The sequence below is a fragment of the Sebastes fasciatus genome, chromosome 6, assembly GCF_043250625.1.
Source record: "Sebastes fasciatus isolate fSebFas1 chromosome 6, fSebFas1.pri, whole genome shotgun sequence".
NCBI lineage: Eukaryota > Metazoa > Chordata > Actinopteri > Perciformes > Sebastidae > Sebastes > Sebastes fasciatus.
The window spans coordinates 29,550,199-29,571,752 of NC_133800.1; the positions used below are offsets into that span (position 1 = coordinate 29,550,199).

A 21,554-nucleotide genomic window follows, 5' to 3' on the forward strand; every position below is an offset into this window, starting at 1 on the left:
ACATTATGTTTTGATATGATGTTTTGTCATTCAATACCAGGAAAGTGCCTCCCTGGAAATCCCCTTTCTCTCATTATATCCTCTCCCTGGGGTGTGTCTGGACTACTGGCCACCCACAGACACAAGACATAAGCTCCTAAGTAGTGTTTGAGTAACTATTATCTAAAACACTGGGATATTTAAGCTACTTTTGGCAGATTTTCAGGTCTAAATCATTGCAATGCATGTTCTAATTAAGGATACTTTTGCACAAACTATAATTTTTTTCCCCCAATACCTTATTCAATTTGTGTAGAGCCAAACACATTTGTGTACATGTTATATGACAAATGTATTTCTTACCGGTATTTCATTATTATTATTATTAGTAGATGTAGTATTTATTATTATTATCATGTTTCATATATATTTGGCACGTTTTGGCGTGTTTTATATAATACAGCATAGTTTACTTGAACATTAATGATAAACAGGTACGTATATATGCATATAGAGTATATAGTATATATATGGATATATATGGCTATATATATATTTTGTATGCCATATTTTGCCAATGCTTAATAGAGAGCTATTAGGTGAGATTGAATCATGGTAAATGGTGAATGGATTTGCATTTATATAGCACCTTTCTAGTCTACCGAGTAATTTGGACATTTCGACATGCGGACTGGAGGAGCCAGGGATCGAACCACCGATATTTCGATTAGTGGACGACACGCTCTATCTCCTGAGCCGCTGCCGCCCCGTCAACATGCATGATTGAATCACTTTCATACATTTAATATGCTGGAAACTTTGTTGGTTGGTCATGGGGCAATAAAAGTCTAATTTTCTTTATTGATATTTTTTTTATACAGTATATATATATTAACCTAAAGGTATTGGTAGAAAATTACGAAAAATTGGGTTAGAGGTCATGTAAGACAGGGACCAGCCAGCGTTAAGTTAAAGATCTGTCTCCCTGTGTTCAAAGACACAGAGATGAGTGTGCCAGATGTATTATCATCCTCATCATCATCAACATTACTCTTTGTCAGGTGTAAAAGCGCCTCTGGCTAGTGTACGTGCAGCCCAACCCTATACAAACAGTTTAAAAGGTAAAAAAAATGCAGGAGGACAAGATGCTTAAGATATATTCTCCTCAGGAGATCACCTCCGGCTGAACCGAGACAGTTTTGCATGAAATACAACTTTATCTTGCGAGCAACACAACTAGTTGTCCAAGAATGCAATCTGATATGTCTGAGAGTGAGTGGAGGGAATTTTTTGTTGATAACCTACTTTCACAATTTGTGGAGACGAAACAGATCTACAGCACAGCGCCAAAGAAATCAACAGGATCTGCAATCACAGTAAACAAATCATCAAATTCAATAATGTTAAACGGCTTTCGAGACACAAAGCAATACATAAATTTAGGTCATAAATCTCCTTGTTTGCTTTTAGCTGTTGCCTCTGAGGCAGTCCTACGGGCTTTCCATTTCCTGAATTGACCCCTGTCTAATTGGACCTTTAGGGTAATGAGGTTGTCAATAATTAGGCCTAATGTTAAAGGGACTATTTGTAACTTTCAGAAATGCTTCTTAACAGCGACACCTGTGGCCGTGAAATCAACGAAAGTCAGCGTCGGGCTCGCGCTTGCTCGCTCTAAATATACCTGAACGAGCATCGCTCAAAACAGTGAGGCGACACACGTCAGCTAAAAGCACAATATCACTCTATATTTCAGCTGCTTGGCAGTAATGTTAGCTGACCAGACGAGGGTCTCTCCATGAACATGATTTAGATCTGATCCTAGTGTTGGCTTTTCCTGCCTAAGTGCAGGCTGAAGCAGCGGGGCTCTGCAGCATGTCTCCTCTGCTCTCTCCGCCCACAGCTGGAGAGAGCAGAGGAGACGCCGGCACCCGGTCGGTAACGAGAGGGTAACGTTACTAGCTAATGAGCTCCGTCACTTCACAAGACACGGAAAAGCTCTGTTGGTCTGGAGGAGCTGCAGCATTTATTTCTGCACAAACGTCCCCTGTGCATTCACTAGATATTCTCAGAGCTAAACTAACTCTTCTGCAGTGAGGAGTGAGCGCGCGTTCACGTCTAGAGGTGGAGCGAGACAGCGAGGACGCGCGCGCTGTCTGAGTGAAGGAGAGCAGGCAGCGGAGACGAGGCTCCAGCCACACGCGAGCGCGCATATGCGAACGCGCATGTGTGGCGACCCGCTACATTTATATGCTTCAAAAGTTACAAATAGTCCCTTTAATAAAGTTAAAGCTAAAATGCTGATGTTTAGCAGGCTAGCGGCTATGTGTTGTTGCTATGTATGTTTCTGTGTACTGGCTGTAAAAACAAATATCTCTCTGGGACAGTTACTCTAAATGTGAACTAACAGCTAACGTTAGTAGCCTACACTATGCTGATATTTTTATGTTTACCATGTTCAACATCTTAGTTTAGCGTGCTAGTATGTATGCACAGACCTTAGCATACTAATATTTGCTAACACAAATAAATAATAATTTTGCAGGTATTTCATCATAAACCAAAGTATTGGGCAAATTGAAAATTTGTGGTAATGGTACGTCATTTTTTTAAATGCTGAAACACTTATCAAATATTTAACCATATATTTTGATAATTGATAGTTTATATCTTACGTCATTAATCAAGCAAAATGCCAAACATTTGCTGAATAATATAAGTAAATAAATAGCATAGAAGTAGTTCAGATCTGTCCGATATACACTGTAGCCTACACATTCACTAAATAAAAAAGTGATGATTTTAAAATGTATTTAAAAAAAAGAAAATACACACTTTTGAAACAGGTTTGGTCAATTTGTCCAAATCACTCACTTTTTTTATTGACAATCATGGAACATCTTAAAATAAACATTTACATTTTTGTCAAACCGTACATGGAGGAGCACAAATTAAAATGTATGCTTTAAAATTTGCATTTGTGATTGTAGAAATGATTAAACTATTGATATTCTTATAATCTTACTATAGACATATCTATTCAGACATAACCTCCATCCACTCTTGGATGTCTGCACCTTTTCTATGCTGATTATCTCACAACATGAACACTGGCAATTAATGCGGTAAAATCTTTAAATAGATATTGCTGCTTATGACCAAGACAGGAGAGTTTCATCTTGGCCACAGTGGATCACAAACTGTAAAAATGACAACAGACACCATCCTGTGTTTCACAATGTGATGGCATACAATTTGCCTGTATGTGCCAACAGTAAATGGCGGGATTTGGCTCCGATTTGGATGTTTTATTTACAAAACGTGCACAGCTGCAGTGAAACCGTATGTACATTTAACAGCTTAAATATCGACTCAAAACAGACAACAGAAACATTAAAACATAGCACAAACCTTTATTCCATTAAAGGACCAGTGTGTAGGATTTAGTGGCATCTAGCGGTGAGGTTGCAGATTGCAACCAACTGAATACCCCTCTGCTCACCATGGATGTATAAAGAAAGAAACTTGGCAAAATGGCTCAACTGGCGAGTGATAAATTACCCGGATCTTCTGACGTAATTCTGCATCTATTTGGCCCATAGAGCAAAAGCACTAGCGTTTCCTTTAACTCCGCCTCCCAGCCCTCGGTCCAGCCTCGGACTGGGTCTCATTCACATGAACGGAGGAAGGGAAATAACTCTGGATTCAGCTATTAGTTCATTTTACAACTTTTAGGACCTAATGATTTAAATAAGGGCTATTCAAGTGTTCGTGCTAGGAAGCTGATTCACCTGAAAAATAATTATCCGCTGATTCACAGATGTTTCTTTCCCAATGTAAGTCTATAGGAAAAAAGTATTTTTGGGCCCAATGGCATCACGTGACGGACACGGAAGTTGTAATTCCGCCATTTGGCCACTATGAAAATTTGCTTCAAAGCCCGGCGCTCTTCCTGGGCGCTTGCCGCTCACCCCTCCCTTTACAAGCATGTTGGAGAACCACGGTGGCCTTCAGGTAACGTAACCGTTTGTCCATTCTGCATTACTGTAGAAACATGGCGGAGCAACATGGCGGACTCTGTGGAAGAGGACCCGCTCCCTATGTAGATATGAAGGGCTCATTCTAAGCGAATGAAAACACGATTCTTAGTTTCATGAATATTATATTCCATTTCTGCCAATAAATCCCCCTAAATCCGACACACTGGTCCTGTAAATGCAATCAGAATCAAGATTCCTCCCCTTTAAATTATAAACCTCTTTTGCACCTGTAACATTCAGGTGAAAAGAGATCTATGTATTTCTGAACATGACGTCTGGGCACAACACAATGTTCATAAACATGCCCTGCAGGTTTGTCACGGCCGCCTGTCGTCAGCATTATCTCATCTCCGTGCAGTACAGTCTACGGTCTTTCTGCGGCCACTGCATACAATTCGTTTATCGTCTCCTGGTACTTCTTCACAACAATGGGCCTCCTCAGTTTCATGGTGGGTCCTGCACAGACATTTAAAAAAAGAAAAAAACAGGTTAATTCAATATAAATGTCAAGCTGAAGTCTGTGCTGAGTGACACCCACACAGTGACGACATTTCAGGAGCTTTAAAGATGTTTCCGAGGGATTTGATCGCTATCAAACAAACTTTACTGGAATGTTGTCTGGCATGTGGCACAGTCACAAGGCTTGTCTGATCAGGACATGACCTTGATAAAAAGCTGATTAAACTCTGTTAACAGCTGTAGTGACTACATAAATGATAATAGTGTTGTGTGCCGACCTTTGCTCCAGTTTTAATACCAAAAGGAGGAAGCAAAACAATGCAACTCACCCAGTTCTCCTCCTTCGACGGAGAAGTCTCGCTCCAGTAACACCCACTTCTGGATCTTCTGGGCGTTGGAGGTGGCTCTGGCGTTGGCGCGCTCTACGCCTTCCTGAATGGCTTTGTAGATAGCTGGCTCCTTATTGGCTATTATCTCTGACACCTTGGTCGTCGTGACGCCATGCTGTTGGCAGAAGCTCAAAGCCTCGGGGGTCAGCTCGTCCGTGGGCTCGCCGTTGTCGTCCACGACGCACTGTGGAAACAGAGATGGGTCATTATTGTGTTTGTTTTATTTATTCATTAGCTGTGACTGTGTGCGGGGATGGAGGCCCGGTTACTTTGAGCGTGAGCATCATGGATAGGAACTTCAGCTTGTCTCCGAGCAGCATGGCGTTGCTGATGATGGGCACCTCGGCCTTCACTGAGTCCTCGATGGGCACGGGAGGGATGTTCTCTCCACCGGCGGTGATGATCAGTTCTGTTCAAAATAGACAGTTTAGTTTTAAAAGTGTGTCACCTGTTAGACAATGTTCAGAGTGAAATGTTATAATTAAACACAACAACCTTCTACATTTTTGACTAAACACTGCATTGTGTCGTTTTCCTGGATTTTATGTGCACATTTTTTTCTTTTTAAGCACGACCAGCAGTGGAAAAATATTCAGTTATCATCAAGTTACCACCCCCACTTCCTTTCACTACAAACTAATCTAAAATAAAATCTAAATGTAAAAAAATGTAATGCAGAGAATGTGTTTTAGCATCAGATTATTGTCCTAAAAAAGTGCACTCATTTGTTCCATTTTCTCATTGTTAAGTACTTTAAGTTATCAGTACTTAAAATGTACTCAGATACCAATACAACAATGTAAAAATGCTCTGTTACAAATTCAAGTCCTGCAGCATTCTTACTTAAGTAAAAGTACAGAAGTATTTTCAGCAAATTGTAGTAAAAGTATCAAAAGTAAAGCTATTTATTTTGCAGAAAAGTACTACAACAAAGGCTATTTCTATTCTATATGTAATATAATAGAATAGAAATAACCTTTGTTGTTTACTTTTTAAGTGCAAAAGACAGAAATTTGTCTTTGGTTTGCATGTGCAGAATCTGCTATTAAAAAGGGCAGGCTACATTATCATAACACATCCAGACAGGACACATTAAAACACATTTACATAAAAACACAATAGAAGCTCCATTAAAAGGAGCAGCAGGTACTCGATGGTGAGGACTGAATCAAGGTTCTATAAATAGGTATAACGTGCTGTGTGCAGAGGTAGCAAGCTGGCTTCAATAAGTGTCTGTCCTTACTGATTAAGATATTTTATGGCAACAGAAACAAACAATTTTTAATAGATTTTTTTCTTTGCACAGGGTACTCTGCACCTTTGCCCCGAGGGCAGTAGATTAGTGGTGCTTGTTTGCAGCCTGTAATTGTACTTTCCAGTTTGACTACTTTGGAAAGCGTTGTCTTGCTTTTGACACTTAAGTGCTAGAGCCAGGATGCAATGTTAAAAGTCAGATATGATATTAACAGATTCATTTTAATACTGATGCATCAAAGTGTACGCAGCATTTTACTGTTGTAGCTGGTGGAGGTCAATATTGTTTTAACTACTTTATATACAGTTAGGTAGTAGGCTATAGTCCTTTGGGCCCCTCCACAGGGACTGCAGCTCACCTTTGATCCTTCCTGTGATGTACAGGAAGTCATTCTGGTCGTGTCGTCCCAGATCTCCAGAGTGCAGCCAGCCGTCGTCGTCGAGAGCCTCTATTGTTTTTTCCGGCATGTCCAGGTAGCCCATGAAAACGTGCCGACCCCAGAAACAGATCTCTCCACTCCCGTCCTCATCTGGGTTCTCAAGCTTCGTCTTGCAGCCCGGCATCACTTTTCCACAGCTGGAGAGACAAATCAGAAGTCAACAACAGGCTCATTTAGACCTGACCTGAGCTGACCTGACTAAAGTTGCACTACAACCGCACCCCTACTAAGCACAGGGTGCAGCGACTGTGCCCTTGCAAATGATATAGCTCAGATAGTGGAGAGGGAGGAGAATGCTACACGGCCAATGGCAGACTTATACCCACAGTCTACATCCGGTGAGTCAGACTATAATAAAGATAATAATAATAACTTTATTTGTATAGCACTGTTCATGCAAAGATGAAGCCCAAAGTGCTTTAGACAACAGGATTAAAAGAAAATTGTTAGATTTTATTATGGGCACAAAACTGGAACAAACACATCCCAAATACTGTAGGAAGATGTTGCACACTGTAGTTAGGAAACATCAGACACTCGTGCAAAACGTCACATGGACTTCACCAGATATTAGTTAACCATCATCCCAACTCTGCTGCAGGACAAACTCTCTCAGCTGAACGTGCACAACTACACCTGCAGGTGGATGACAGACTGAAGCTGGGGAAACACGTCTCAGAGTCCCAGACCTTCAGCACTGAACTGGTTACCCTCAAGGCTGCGTTCTTTCCACTCTGCTCTTCTCCCTGTACACCAACGGCTGCACCTCCAGTCATCAGTCCGTCCAGCTCGTGAAGTTCATAGATGACACCACCCTCATTGGGTTCATCTCTGGTGGGGAGGAGTCTGCCTACAAGTGACTATCTGATGACCTGGTGCGGTCAGAACAACTTAGAGCTAAACGCTCTTAAGACACTGGAAATGGTTGAGGATTTGAGGGAAGAATGCAGCACCACCCGCCCCCATCACCCTGTGTGACTCCCCAGTCAACACTGTGGAGTCCTTCTGCTTGCTGGGCTACATCATCACCCAGGACCTCAAATGGGAGCTGAACATCAGCACCCTCATCAAAAAAGCACAACAGAGGATGTACTTCCTGCGGCAGCTGAAGAAGTTCAACCTGCAATGGACAATGATGGTGCTCCTCTACACTGCCATCATCTTCACCTCCTTGATCACTATCCCGTACGCTGCTGCTACAGCCAAGGACAAGGGCTGGCTCTGTCATCCCTCCAGGACCTGTAGGCCTCCAGGACCCTGAGGCGGGCAGGAAAGATTGTAGCCGACCCCTCACACCCTGGACACAAACTCTTTGAATCACTTCCCTCTGGCGGGAGGCTGCGGTCCATCAGGACCAAAACCTCATGACCCACAAGAAGAGCAGTTTCTTCCCATCTGCATCTGGCCTCATCAACATGGCTCGGGACCCCCACTGACACAGACTCAGAGCTAAGGAGTGGGCTACAGACGTCTGGTAAGCTCACTTCTTTCTAACGCCACACTGCCAGATTTTTTCATTTTCAAACTTGTAGTCTTCAACCAACCGACCCGGCGCTGCCTCAATGTGTAAAATCTGTGGAGTTCCCTTTCAAGTAAAATGTTCACTGGAGAGAAAATTACAGGTTGTCACAGCATCTCGTAGCATTCTAACACATTTTTAATTATAGTTGACACGTTCCATAATGCATTGCTGCTGCTGACCTTGTCATGCGGTATTCAGTGTCACTGGAGAGGGCGTGCGGGCCGGAGCTTTCACTCATGCCGTATAGCTCCAACAAAGGGATGTTCAGGCTCATGAAGTACTCCAGAGTCTCTTTGGTGATGGGGGCGGCGCCCGTGAAGCAGAACCTGCAGCGGTCTAAGCCCAGTGCATCACGGACCTTCTTCAAGACCAGATTATTAGCCAGCATGAAGCCCCACGGCACCCGATTCTCCCTGTAACCCAAAAGATAAAGTCAAATTTACACCCGTTATGTTTGAAGTAAAGATTTGTTAGGAATTAAAAACTGGGCCCACTGACCTTTCATCTAGCGCCAAGCACGCAGAGCTAATGTCATTCCCATCAGCCTGAGCTGTACTTTGAGTTTACTGCTAATTAGCAAATGTTAGCATACTATCATGAATTCTAACAAAGCATCTTTGCTGCTGTCTCACCCGCTCATGACACTGTAGTTGTACTGCAGGCCGATGGACTTGGCCCAGGCGCCGATTGCCCTCTTCATTGGGGACACCTTGGCCACCGTAGCTCTCATCTTCTCCTGCATCTTCTCCCACACACGAGGAACCCCCAGGAAACAAGTTGGACGAGCTTCTTTCAGTGTGTTTACTAAGGAGCCCTGGGAAAATTATTGAAGATTATAGTCAAAATAGGAGACCTTCATTATTAATTCTGTGTTTATACAACAGTAGGCATCCTTACCTTGAGGGCGTCTGGCTCTGCAAAGTAGGTGGTCATGGCAAAACGAACACCCAACCAAATGTCAACGAGCTGGGCTGCCACGTGGCTGAGCGGCAGGTAACTGACCACGACCTCCTCAGCGGGTTTAAAACTGAGCATGGAAGATGCCGTGTGGACTGTCCATGTCAGCTGCACATTAAAAAATGGGAGAGGAGTCAAAACAGAGTTTTTTATTCAAATATTTTTCTTTAATTTTCACAAAACAAGTCTGCGAACAACAGGCTCTTATCGGTATCTTATAAAATGTAGCCAATAGTAGTATGGTTTAGCTGTCTGCGGTGTATCTTTACATCCACCAGCTAGCGTTTATGAGATGGCGGTGCAGTGGTTTTTCCATTTGAGGAGAATCCGTCATCAAGCAAGCAATGTAGAGGAGGCAACAACTGCAGCTGGGTTAGCTGTGATCTTTAAGTCCTCGGGGACCGCCCCACATATGGCAGTGAAAAGGTTGGGATCAATAACTTTATAGATTTTTATTTTATTTGAAAAAAAATTCTCTTGAGGGAGGCAGGAAAAAAGTGAGTTTTGTAATAAAAGTGCTGCAAGATAGTATTTGATGCGTTAGAAAAAATATATGTTGTAGCAGTTTCTGGAGTTCCTCAGGGCTCCATGTTGGGTCCTCTTCTTCTTTCCATTTACATAAACAAACACTTAATTGATGGTGCTAAAATGCTCCCAAAAGTCTGGTTTAGGAAAATGTCTGTTATTCCTACTATTAATCTAAATATCGATCAAGGCCTGCAGTAAAACTCTTCTCAACGCAGAAACCACAAACACACCAACTTCCTTTTATTCAGCTGTGTTCATGTTTTTGTCGATTTTACTATTACCTTTCATTTAAACTTACCTCTGTCTAACATATTATGTATTATTTTCGTGTTTATATACATGTCACATGCTGTTTTCTACCTTATGTGACCATAATCGCTATTTATTTATTACTTTATTTTACTTTAATCACAATCTCTTTCACATTCAAAAAGCCTAACATGTCTAAGTAAAGGTTTCAGACAAGCAAAAATAGCAAAGAATTGCCAGACATTATCGGGTTCCAGCTTCTCAAAGGAAATAATTTGCTGCTTTTCTTTGTCATATATCATTATAAATTGAACATCATTGTGTTTTGGGCTTTTGGTCGAACAAAACAAGACATTTGAAGATTTTATGTTGGGCTCTGGGAAGTTGTGATGTGCAGTTTTTCACAGATTGTTTTACTTTTTTAATAATCTAAATTATATTATATTAATCGATAATGAAAACAATCAATTCAGCCCTAACAAGGAATAACATATAAAAAGTTAAAACAATAAAAGCCACAAAAGGGAAAGTAATTTGTCTAGATAACTCACATTGTCATGGCTCAACATGACTCCTTTAGGGTTGCCAGTGGTTCCAGATGTGAAGATGAGAGTACAGCACTCGTTGACCCGAAGACTGTCAATCACAGCATCCAGCTGCTCGTCAGGTACGTCCTCTCCCTGCTTCATGAACTCTGCCCACTACACAAATTAAGAGATTATATAAAAAAAGTGTGTCTAAATCCAGACTGAACTGTACTGAACAACAGTACTGTACTGTAGTGCACTTTAACACGTTTGAGTTCAGTGTTTGCTGAGTGAACGTACTGTATACAGGAATGGTGCTTTCTGCTTCAGCTCGCCTTTATACTGGACAATAGCTTTCAGGTGAGGTAGTTGATCTTTAACCTGTTGGGAAAGACAAAATGAAACAAAGGCATGTGAGGACACATTTTTTTTTAATCTTTGCAAATAGTCAATACAGGCGCTCTAATAAAGCTCCTGACCTGCAGGATTTTGTCGAGCTGTTTCTGGTTTTCCACAACCATGATGTTGGCCTCACAGCTCTCAGCCACATAGCGACAAGCTTCGGGCGAGTTGGTGGTGTAAATTCCAGTTGCCAGGCCCCTACGGCACAAATTTCCTTGCATGATTCACTGTGTATTTTGCTCATTTGCCAACAGTTTGTATCACAAATAATTTTTCAGAGACTGAGCAGAAATGACTGAAGTTACTATTTTATATATTCATTCATTCTTCTTTTTTTTTCTTTAAACCTTATAGTTTAACCAGGAAAACTCCTGGCCAAAATAGGCAGCATTGACAATGAGTGACAAACATAAGACAGATAACACAAGAATAATGCGACAATCAAACCGTAAATAAAGATTTTATCCTCGAAACAACCTAAATGGCATTTTTAAACAACCGAATTAGGAGCACCGGAGGACACTGGAAGAGGAACATGTCTCATGCAAAACTGTCAGGATATAGTGACAGGTTTATAAAAATAACTTTTTTATCACATTTGCTCAAAGTTACCGACGGCAGCTTTAATGATTTTTATTTTATACTTTTATTTTACTGGATATCTCATCTACTGCAGGAATTAAAGTTACAAAATAACATGTTTTTGTATGTGGATCTGCGTGACTCAATACATTTAAGTCTTTGAATAGTTGCATTAACTACACACGTTAAATGATATGCATTCATCTGAGGACAACGGCTGGATTCAAGCTTAACACGCACATTCGGCCTCCTGAGAATTTAAAACAGGCGTGCGGGCGGGGACACAGAGATGAGTTTTGAGATAAGCATGGCCAGAGATAAAAGTGCAGCGTCAGGTGAAACAATGCTGAGGCATCTCTACGGGTCAACATGGAATTTAATCTCTCTCAGCTCAATTAAATGTGATCTTACCCGGCAAAGATGCAGCCGACGTCTGAGATGAACCATTCGGGTGAGTTGAATCCCAGGATCCCCACGCCATGGAAACGCTCCAGCCCCAACTAAAAAGAAGACAAGTTATTGTTGCATGTATCTTTAATGACACAGTAGCACAGTGCCTCCATTACTCTTGACCTACATGTAGTTTCAAAAGCCACTCCGCCTCATGAAACAGTAGACGTAACACAAGCTGTGAATTTCACACACCCAAGTGTTAATTTTCACACCACCGAGGACGCAGTGGGAGCAGGGAGGAAATACTGAGGTACTGTTTACAAAACAGGTGCAAACAGGAGCTGAAGGTGTTGTGGAGCTTGTAATACCTGTAATATACTCCATGTGCAATGCACAAATGTAGGATATTACATACAGTGCAGGCAGAAAGTAATATATACTGTAGTGGAGTGTTTCTTTGGAGTATGACTTGATGGCTTTAAGGGTGTTTAAGGGTGTTCATATTCATATTGGGTGCAGAATTTGTAGCATGTTTTTAACCCTAGTCCTCCAGTTTTAGGAGAATAATGATTCTAAACATATAAACACAGCAAACCAAGACCTTTTTACTTCCCAACAGGTTATGTATGTGCTGCAGATGGCTGCAGTAAAAGTCTGGAAGATCATCACTGTTAAAGATGAGTGTCTGTCTTTGGGTCGTTTTATCAAAAATGATGACCTTATGGCAACTTGTCCACTTAGTTCCTTTTAAAGTTTGTTATATATGTAATATGCACATATACATATGTACATAGGACTACAGTTTGTATAAAAATAGGCTACAACTCTTTCACAGTTGACCCAAAACGGATGTAAACACCCTTAAATTAAAGCTAAATGACAACTGGTAACACTTTATAAAAAACATAATTTATAAATGGTAAATTGATTAATTAAACTTAGTTATTTTACTGTTAACAAACAACAAAATGATAATTAAAAATGTTTACTAAATATTAGTAATGCTATAATTTATGTAATTTTAACAGTTTATTGTTACACACATAAGATTTTATATACTCTATATATATATAATATATAAGTATGGTTGAATGATTAAGATATTATTTGTAAACCTTAAAGAAATTGTCTGTAAAACATCTATAAATATTACATAGATAGATATTTGTAGGACTTTTAATAATTGGTTTGTAAACCGTCTATAAACATTATTTGGATGGATGTTATAAAGTTGCAACTCATGATTATAATACCTTTGTTAAATGGTAAATAAATACTTTGTAAAGTGTCTATAAACATTATTTAGATAAATAGTTAATATTTTGTCAGTGGTTAATAATTGGTTTCTGGTCCATCCATCTACAGTATGTAATGTTTATAGATGTTTTACATTTTTTATTAAATACTTAATATAGTATATAAAATGGTATAATGTGTGCAACAATAAACTGTTAATAAATAGTTTACTAATGTAATCAGAGTGTAATTGTTTTCAACTCTCATCAGCTATGATACAATATATGATTTATAAACTAATTATGTCATATTACACAAACTAATGATACAATATTAGAAATGATATCATTACTAATAATCAGTAAACATTATTATCATTTCAGTTTGTTAATAGTAAAATAACTATTAAGTAAGTTTAATTAATTATCAATTTACTGTTTATAAATGATGTTTATTATAAATTGTTACCAGACACCTTAACACAGTTAATGTTTCATTCAAAAGCTAATGTGCTGGACTGGAGAACTAAAAACAAATGTGCCACTGCCAAAGTATTTCCTGATTGTACTGTAATAACAGTATAGTTTGTTTGTACAATATATGCAGAACAAGTCAATTTGCAGAACAAACAAACCTTGAGGAAACTCTTAGCTGCGGCCCGGCACTGATCGTAGTACTGCCTCCACGTCAGGGTCACCCACCGGCCCCCTGCTTTGGAAGCCAAGGCTGGAAAATCCCCGAACGTCTCCACTGTGTCCTGGAACAGCTGATGGACGGTCCGGGGAGTCTCCGAGGCCGGACCCGAGCCCTCCATCCTCAGCTTGACCGCCTTGTCTCTGCTGGTGCACCATAGCTGGTCAGCTGGGGCCAGACGTGCAGGAGGCAAATTCGCCAACAAGGGAACTGCCTTGGGCTCTTCTGTATTGGGACAACAAGGGCAGCTGTATTTACCCGCCATTAATGACAAGTTAAGTTCCCTGCACCGCACCGAGACACAGCAAGCGTTAGAAGAAGAGTCGGGTGTGTTTGAGGACTGCAGACATCTCTGGAGGACGCTCTCCTGATGTGTCAATGCAACAGGATTTGCAGATTGTACGGTGAACGTGTGACGGCTATACTGTCACCTGAGACAAACCAGGAATGTCAATACCTACCAATCAGGTTTGGTTAGAGGAAGTTGGTGAGAGCATCAAATAACACAGACACAATACTGCTTTGTAAGTTTTGTAGTTTGTTTGTGTAGCTATAAAGCCCTGCTTTTAATCTTTTTTTTATTGTACTTAATGTTATTTTCTTTTCCGCCATCACCAGTCTGCTAAAACTCTACAGTAGGCTGTTATGGATTCATTTGTTCCTTCCTTTTGCTAAATGTTTGTTTGGTCTTCTGCAAAAAAGGAAAAATCTGTTTTTACCATGCTGTCAGCTCCCTGCAAAAACTCCTAAAACATGTAACACGTTAGCCCCCGAGCTATCGTTACACCTCTTTGACTCTGAGGTGCATTTTCATGTGGCTGTACAGTAAGTACTTCCAGTCTAATATCCAAACTTCCGTCTGCTTTTAAAACAATTGTTTTCATTAAAGGTCACAAACTTTTCAAAGACCTCGGTGCATCATGTGATACAGTGGAACATGTGATTTTGACACAATAGCCTCTTTACTGCATCTAAAAACACCCACAAGGCTTTTCAGACGCACCAGACCATCAGACTGGTTCAGATCACTCTACTTCTTAACATGTTATCGATCTTCTTCCTTATTTTTCCATTTTTCATTGTCCTTGGTTATATAATCCACAAACACATGCTGCTATTTCCCTTTAAATTTCAGCTACCCAGCTGTTTACAGCCTCTCGGACTTTAAAAAACGCAAAAAACAATGAACTCTGAGTGACAACAAGTACAAAATAATGATCCATCTGAACGCCAAACCTGCAGCTAACAACGAGGGGAGTTCTCTGAGTCCAGTTTGAGGGTTAAATGTTTGTTTTGGGGTGTCATTTGAAGAGCTTTCTAAATGTTCTTTTTGTTTTGTTTACTTGACAATCCTGCTGATTTAATGCACTGCATAAGTATCTTGCCCTTCATGCAGCTGCTAGTAGTAGTAGTGGCTTTTTTTGGCCTTTGACCTTTTAAAGCGACATAATGTCTATTCACGGCTCTCTTCCACTGGTTGTACGTGTTACAAGACGTATGTTTACCTAAAGAGTGATGCAGCCTTCTCAGATTGTATCATCATATCAACTTGCTGCTTCACATGCAACCAATAACCTGACGCACAAAACAAAAACGGAGGGTTGAATAAAGATGATTAAGTTGATTTCAGCTCCTCAGTGTTAGTTTGTATTTGTTTGCTCATAGAAAATAAAGGAAAATCCCCACACATAAAATTCACCTCTGCGATACCGTTTGATTATTTTATCTAGACCTTTCTCACGGTACACTTAGACACACATATACAGTATATTTGGCAATAAAAAAGGGGAATGAAGAGGAATCTTCATTTGTTTTCTCTGGGTGTTTTCATGGGAATGTGGATCTTTCAGATCATTTTGAGGAGTGACTCTGGTTTTCATGTTTCACATGTTATCGTTAAGTGTGTCATGCAGTGTGGGACTCGCACCGGTCTGGTCTTGATCTTGTCTCTGTCTCGATACACTCTGGTCTTGGTCACGACTTGGTCTCGGTTTAGGTGGTCTTGACTACAACACTGCGTATCATTTCAATCGTTTTTAGAGGCCTGAAGAGGTAAAACTATCCAGAATTTCACAATAAAAGACAACAGAATTTCATTTCTCTCACAGCCCTGAAACACTTTGGGAACCACTGTGCTCTACAATCAGCAGCCCGATAAGTATAAAAGCATCTTGTTTTCAGAAATTGTCCCTTTTCACATCAGATTAGTTCCTCTCTGGTAACGTTGCACTCGCTCTCTTACCCAGTGAAAGTCCTTCAGTGGCTTCCTCCAGCTCAGATGTTACATGGAGCTCAGCTGGGGTGGCTTCTCCGTTGAGGATGAGAGTGGAGTGGGTCTTTTGGGTGGAGATGCTGTGGATATAAACATCATTTTTAGATCCATAGAACAAATGGATCAAATCGACATGATAATAAAGATTTGACATGCATCATTCTACATACCTCTCAGCCATGACTGCAACACCATTGCTGTTAACCAAACCCTCGTGGACACTCATCTCGTATTTGCTGGAAAAACAGAGAAAGCTATCTTCAATGGGCGTGAAGTTAAATAAGCAATAAAACACTTCAGATATCCTCCACGCAGATAAGATTGACTATTATGAAACAGCACCGCTCTGGTCATTTATACTGACACTCACCAAAGTCATTGCAACAGGTCAGAGCCAATGACCGCCATCGCCAAATGTCGAAACTCTGAATACTGTGCCAGAAGGCATTGCAGGACATCTGCATGCATTCATACCCTTTGACCAAAATTATCACACTTGGAAGCACAATAAACTGCATCTCAGTCAAGGCTCAGTTAATTAAAGGTCCCGTATCATGCTAATTTTCAGGTTCATACTTTATGTATTTTGGGATTCTACTAGAACATATTTACATGCTTTAATGTATAAAAAACATTTATTTTTCTCATACTGTCTGCCTGAATATACCTGTATTTAACCTTTGTCTGAAACGCTCCGTTTTAGCATATTTCAACGGAATTTTCATGAAGAAAAACAATTCAACAGAATTGTGTTGCTAGGCAACAGCTCGGGTCCATGGTTACTTCCTGTCAGCTGATGTCATTCTCATAGGCTTCATCCAAAAACACATACTATGCACTACATACCCAATACGTGTACCATCGTTCAACATACTGCATTGCATCTTGGGATATTTATGCCGCTGTAGTGTCGTTGCATACTGTAATATTTCACCGGAAATAGTATGCAATTCGCGTACTACTGGTTTCATACTAAGGTTTCCGACATGCTAAAAAATCTGACATACTGTTTTAGCGTACTAAAATAGCATTTCAGACGCAACCATGGTCTATATATTGTAGATTTGTGACATAACAAAGTTACAGAATTCCTGACAGCTTGTTTGAAAGGCTCAGTTTCTAAATACGGGCTGTGAGTTGAGCGATTCGATACTTTCATAGTATTTATACAGCACTTAAACTTGCTTTATAATAAAAAAAATGACATGAAAATCTCACTTTTTACAATATGGGAGCTTTAAAGTTGACAAAGTGACTAACCAACGTTTCACATACTCGATGAAATGTAAATATTGTCAAATAGAAAAGAGCTTGGCTTGAGGGCTTGCTCTTTGTAGCTGTGTGTACTGTAGACAGTGAAATAATGCCATCTAGTGTGTAAACAATCAACTACTGTGTTTTATGGTCACAAGTTGTACCTTTATATAACTAAACTGCCTAAAGAAATCAATCAATTCAACATATCTGTAGAAATACAACAACACATTAGCAGCAGTGGATGAAGTAGAAAGTAAAAAGTAGAACTGCTCTGTAGAAATACTCTGCTACAAGGAAAAGTCCTACACTCAAGATTTCACTTAAAGGTCACATATTATACTCCATTTAAACTAGTTATTATAGGTCTCAGACACCTCCAAACCATGTCTCTGAAGTTTTTTTTTCAAAAAAACAATCAGATCATGCATTCCAGCATGTCTCTATAACCTCTGTTTCAGCCCATTTCCAAAAGTGCTGATTTCTGTGTCTGTAGCCTCTGTCTCCTCCCACTCTGCTCTGATTGGTCAGCGTTTTCTGTCAATCAAAAGTCCTCAACAACAGCGTCACCCTCCCCCTCCCTCCCGGAGAAGCTCTCTCTGACGAGTGGAGAGATAGCAGCTAGAATAAAGTTTATAACCCACTTTAAAGTTTATAAACCAGAAACTTCACCCAGCGCACGTTACCGGAGGAATCTGATCAGAAATCGGCGACACATGATGAACATCTGCGGTCCAGATTCCAGGTTTTCCTGACGGTTTCTCTCAGGTAAATAATGCTGTTTATAGCTCTGTTAGTTAGCTCAGTGTTTACCTCATGCATCAACTCTGTAAACCGTAAACATACACTCTGTTTTACGTCTGTCTTTACAGATCCATCTGTGAGAAATGACCGACAGAATCATCCCAGAGGAGAGCAGACAGCTGTGGGCAGATGGCTCTGTTTACATGGAGATACAAAGCTAACCCGGTAGCATGTAGCTAACCCGTTAGCATGTAGCTACATGCTAACGGGTTAGCTACATGCTACCGCTATGACACGGTGTGTAAACACAGCGACCATCAGGGTGGAAAATAGAAGATGTGAAACAGTAGTCAGTTCATTATTTCTGCTAAAAGATAAATGTATGGAAGATCAGATTAATGGTATATTATTTACAGTAGTAGCTGTCTCTGTGTTACCATGACTACAGACCACCGGAGCTTAGCTTACCATAGTGTACCAGAGCTGAAGACTTTCTCCTGTACCATGTCATCATAACTAACTAACAGGTGAGATGATTACAAATGCTGTGAATAATTAATATTGTCATCTGTCTACTCAAATAAAGTTTGACTGTGAAACAGAAATGTGTTTTGTTGCTTACAAGTCACTATTTACTACCTGTAATCTGCTACATGCATGACATCAAATATATATAATATATAAATATCATCTGTTTAAACAGTGTAATTACATAAAGCCTTTGTGAAAGAACATGTTATATTTAGATGATGGGAGTACATGAAGCCTGTTCTGCTGGTTCTTGCAGACTAACTGTAGGGAGCTACTTTGCTCAAGTTCGGTTGAGGAGGAGAGACAGTGACGCGCTGTGGGCCGGGGTCAGCTACTGAAGGTTCTCTCTGGTTCGACCAGGAAACCCTCACGTGACTTGCATTCTCTAATGACGTCAAGATACAAGGAAAAAAGCGATTTTTTTTTCTGCACCCATTTCCGGACAAACGGAGGAGGAGAAAAAGAGAGAGGATGGTCTTTTATGATACTATGGTGGCCTGTAGACACACTGGGGACAGATATTGATGTTTAAAAGACATGGAAAAGTGCATTTTGCATAATAGGTGACCTTTAAGTAAAAGTATTAAAAGTGAAATGTACTTCAAGTATTAAAGTAAAAGTACATGTTGGGCAGAAGGGTCACTTTATTATTATTATATATATCATATAATTATTGGAATATTATTTCTGATGCTTTAACACGTAAGAAGCAATTTAATGTTACAGCAGGTGGCGGTGGAGCACATTTTAATTACTTTATATATACTGTTGGATAGTCTAATCTATAGCACAATATCATATTTCATAAATGTATCATATATTTTGTTTTTAAAATCTTAATCAGTAAAATAACTCCAGCTGTCAGATAAATGTATTGGAGTAAAAAGTGCTATTTCTAAGTATACTAAGTAATATTTCGCTTTGAAATTTAGTGGAGTAGAGATATAAGTACCTCAAGATTGCACTTAATTACAGTACTTGAGTAAATGTACTTAGTTGCACACATTCACTGACATATGTCCTGATACAGTTGTAATAAAATCATATTAGATAAAGATCTGTCGACCAGGCAGACTCTCAGTCTGACCTCTAGTTCTTAACTTTGGTCAAAATATTATCTGGATCAAAGTTCACACGACTTACAAAACTACAGTGTGGCAACGATTTCATTCATGACTCGGAGATTTGTACATTACCCAGACAGCAGACGTTACCTTTGAAGACAACTGTGTGTGTTAAATCTTCTGGTAAAAAATTAGTAGAAGTCCTACAGTCCCATAGGAAAAACTTAAGAGTCCAGAGTATATACAGTATATGTTTAGTCTCAGTATGTCAGAATGAGATCCAGGAGAAAACCACTCATGCTTGCAGCTGTTTGTTTAGTTTTTCATGTGAGCCAATCGGGGGATTTAAAGAACGACTCCGTCTGTGTTGACCAAACAGTTAAAGCTCAAGCAGCTTGCTCACATCAGATGAGGGTTATTTCCATCTCTTAGTCACTTGTGTTTTTCTCAAAACATATTTACCATACAGTACAAACCCCCGGAGGCTGGAGCATTCAGTTCGCTTCTGTCAATACATCTAATGTGTATTTTTCTCAGCCTTAAAATCTTAAATTAAATGGTGAAATTAATTTACTGTTCAGCTGAAGCAGAAAAAGAGAAACAGATATTTTCTTTGTGCATCATCCTCATGCAAGACATGCAGTCACCATAGCAACTTATCCTAACAAACGACACACACTGTAACATCCAAAAAGCATTCAATTTAAACTTTTCCTACCTTCTCCTGGGACAGAGCTGATTGACTGAAGCTATCAGGTGCCTGGATCTTGTCTCAGACCAGGATCAACCTTTGCTCGGCGCAGGTGCTCGACTGTTGCCCCCTGGAGAGAATATCAGCCTATAGAAGGCATGAACGCATACCACCTTCCTCTGCACTCACGCCTCACGTCAAGAGCTTTCCAGACTTTCGCAATCCTCCTGAAGGCCGCGTCAACCAGTTAAAGATCCACCAACAAGCTTGACCAAAGGTTATGACTCCTAGAGGTCAAGAAGACCTGGAAGCTGACGCACAAACAGTCTGCAGCATGTAGGAACCTGATTGTTTATATCAATTATACTAGCAGACAACAGACAGACAAAACCATTTAACAGTATAAAGTTGAACAGGTCGGGGTGTTATTGAGGCTCTTATCATCCGAAATCGACTTATGATGTCAAAGTCATTATCAGATATGCATGGCAGGAACTAATGATAAAACTAGATAAGTTCTCTCAGGTTTATGAGGTGAAAGATGAGACTTTGAACAACAAAAAGTGTTGTTCAAGTTGAGCAAAGCTTATGCAACTCTCACCTTCTTCAACCAGATTGACACATCAAGAAAGAGATGTGTACATGTTGGCAATACACGCTAAAATGCGTCTTTAAAAACTCCTTTTAATTCTTCCACCTCTCTATCTACGTCTTGGTTTAAATAAGTACATAAATGTCCAAAGATCAAACTCTGTCTTCTCGTTAGGTGTCATTAATACAGCCCTCGTTTCCTATTTGTCTGTGTTCCAGACATTGTTTAATAAGTAAATATAGGGGAGAGTTCAACCCGGCTGGTCTCAAATGACCCAGTTACCTCACTCACGGGCACCGCGTTGGTCACTGAACCACACCACCCAGTCACACCACATCTGTCCTGACTCCGACCCTCACTGCTAACATCTGGGCACGTGCCATCTGCAGAGGTTGTGGATAGTTAGTTGGGGGATTAATCGGTTCAATTTGAAAAGTGCTGCAGGTAATAAATATTATACAAATATTATATTGTGTGCCTTTAAACAGGGTTCTCAGTATGAAAGAACCACAGATATGTTATATTAAAATACTGGTGCTGTGAAAAAGGGCCTCTTGTTAGTTATCTCACATACATCTATATTTTTGATGTGTTTAGTATGTTACTATTTATTTATCTTAATAACATAGTTAAGTTAAAGTCTCTATTGGACAAATGAAGCATTCGCAAGTAATGAACACTCTGTACATACATGTCAACACATTTTAAATCATTTACATTGCAGTCGTCTTGAATATTCTTTCGTTTTATCATTAACTT

The 21,554-nt window shown here is 40.0% G+C and overlaps 1 protein-coding gene across 3 annotated transcripts; it reads right to left on the reverse strand.

The window, feature by feature from the left end:
- Positions 1–2,823: 2,823 nt before the first annotated feature.
- Positions 2,824–20,607, reverse strand: LOC141769731 (long-chain-fatty-acid--CoA ligase ACSBG2-like). Of its 3 annotated transcripts, none has more exons than XM_074639107.1 (15): positions 20,231–20,607; positions 16,090–16,155; positions 15,890–15,999; positions 13,589–13,872; positions 11,737–11,825; positions 10,821–10,941; positions 10,642–10,722; positions 10,366–10,515; positions 8,978–9,145; positions 8,713–8,894; positions 8,260–8,493; positions 6,478–6,695; positions 5,134–5,273; positions 4,805–5,048; positions 2,824–4,472 (listed from the first exon to the last, which is right to left on the reverse strand). In XM_074639107.1, the coding sequence occupies exons 2-15, from the start codon at positions 16,143–16,145 to the stop codon at positions 4,381–4,383; spliced, it is 2,169 nt and encodes a 722-aa protein (XP_074495208.1). In that variant the 5' UTR covers positions 16,146–16,155; positions 20,231–20,607; the 3' UTR covers positions 2,824–4,380. The 3 variants fall into 3 exon arrangements, with proteins under 3 accessions (XP_074495208.1, XP_074495210.1, XP_074495209.1); XM_074639109.1 differs by lacking the exon at positions 20,231–20,607 and adding an exon at positions 19,663–19,804; XM_074639108.1 differs by lacking the exon at positions 20,231–20,607 and having other exon boundaries at positions 16,090–16,247.
- Positions 20,608–21,554: the final 947 nt, after the last annotated feature.

Bases quoted from the DNA above. Each gene is read 5' to 3' on its own strand.
- LOC141769731 (XM_074639107.1), bottom strand. From the start codon at position 16,145: ATGAGTGTCCACGAGGGTTTGGTTAACAGCAATGGTGTTGCAGTCATG. The intron at 9,146-10,365 runs GTGAGTTATCTA...TTTAATGTGCAG, and splicing joins TCATGTTGAGCCATGACAAT to CTGACATGGACAGTCCACAC. The intron at 5,274-6,477 runs GTGAGCTGCAGT...TATTTTGAACAG, and splicing joins CATCACAGGAAGGATCAAAG to AACTGATCATCACCGCCGGT.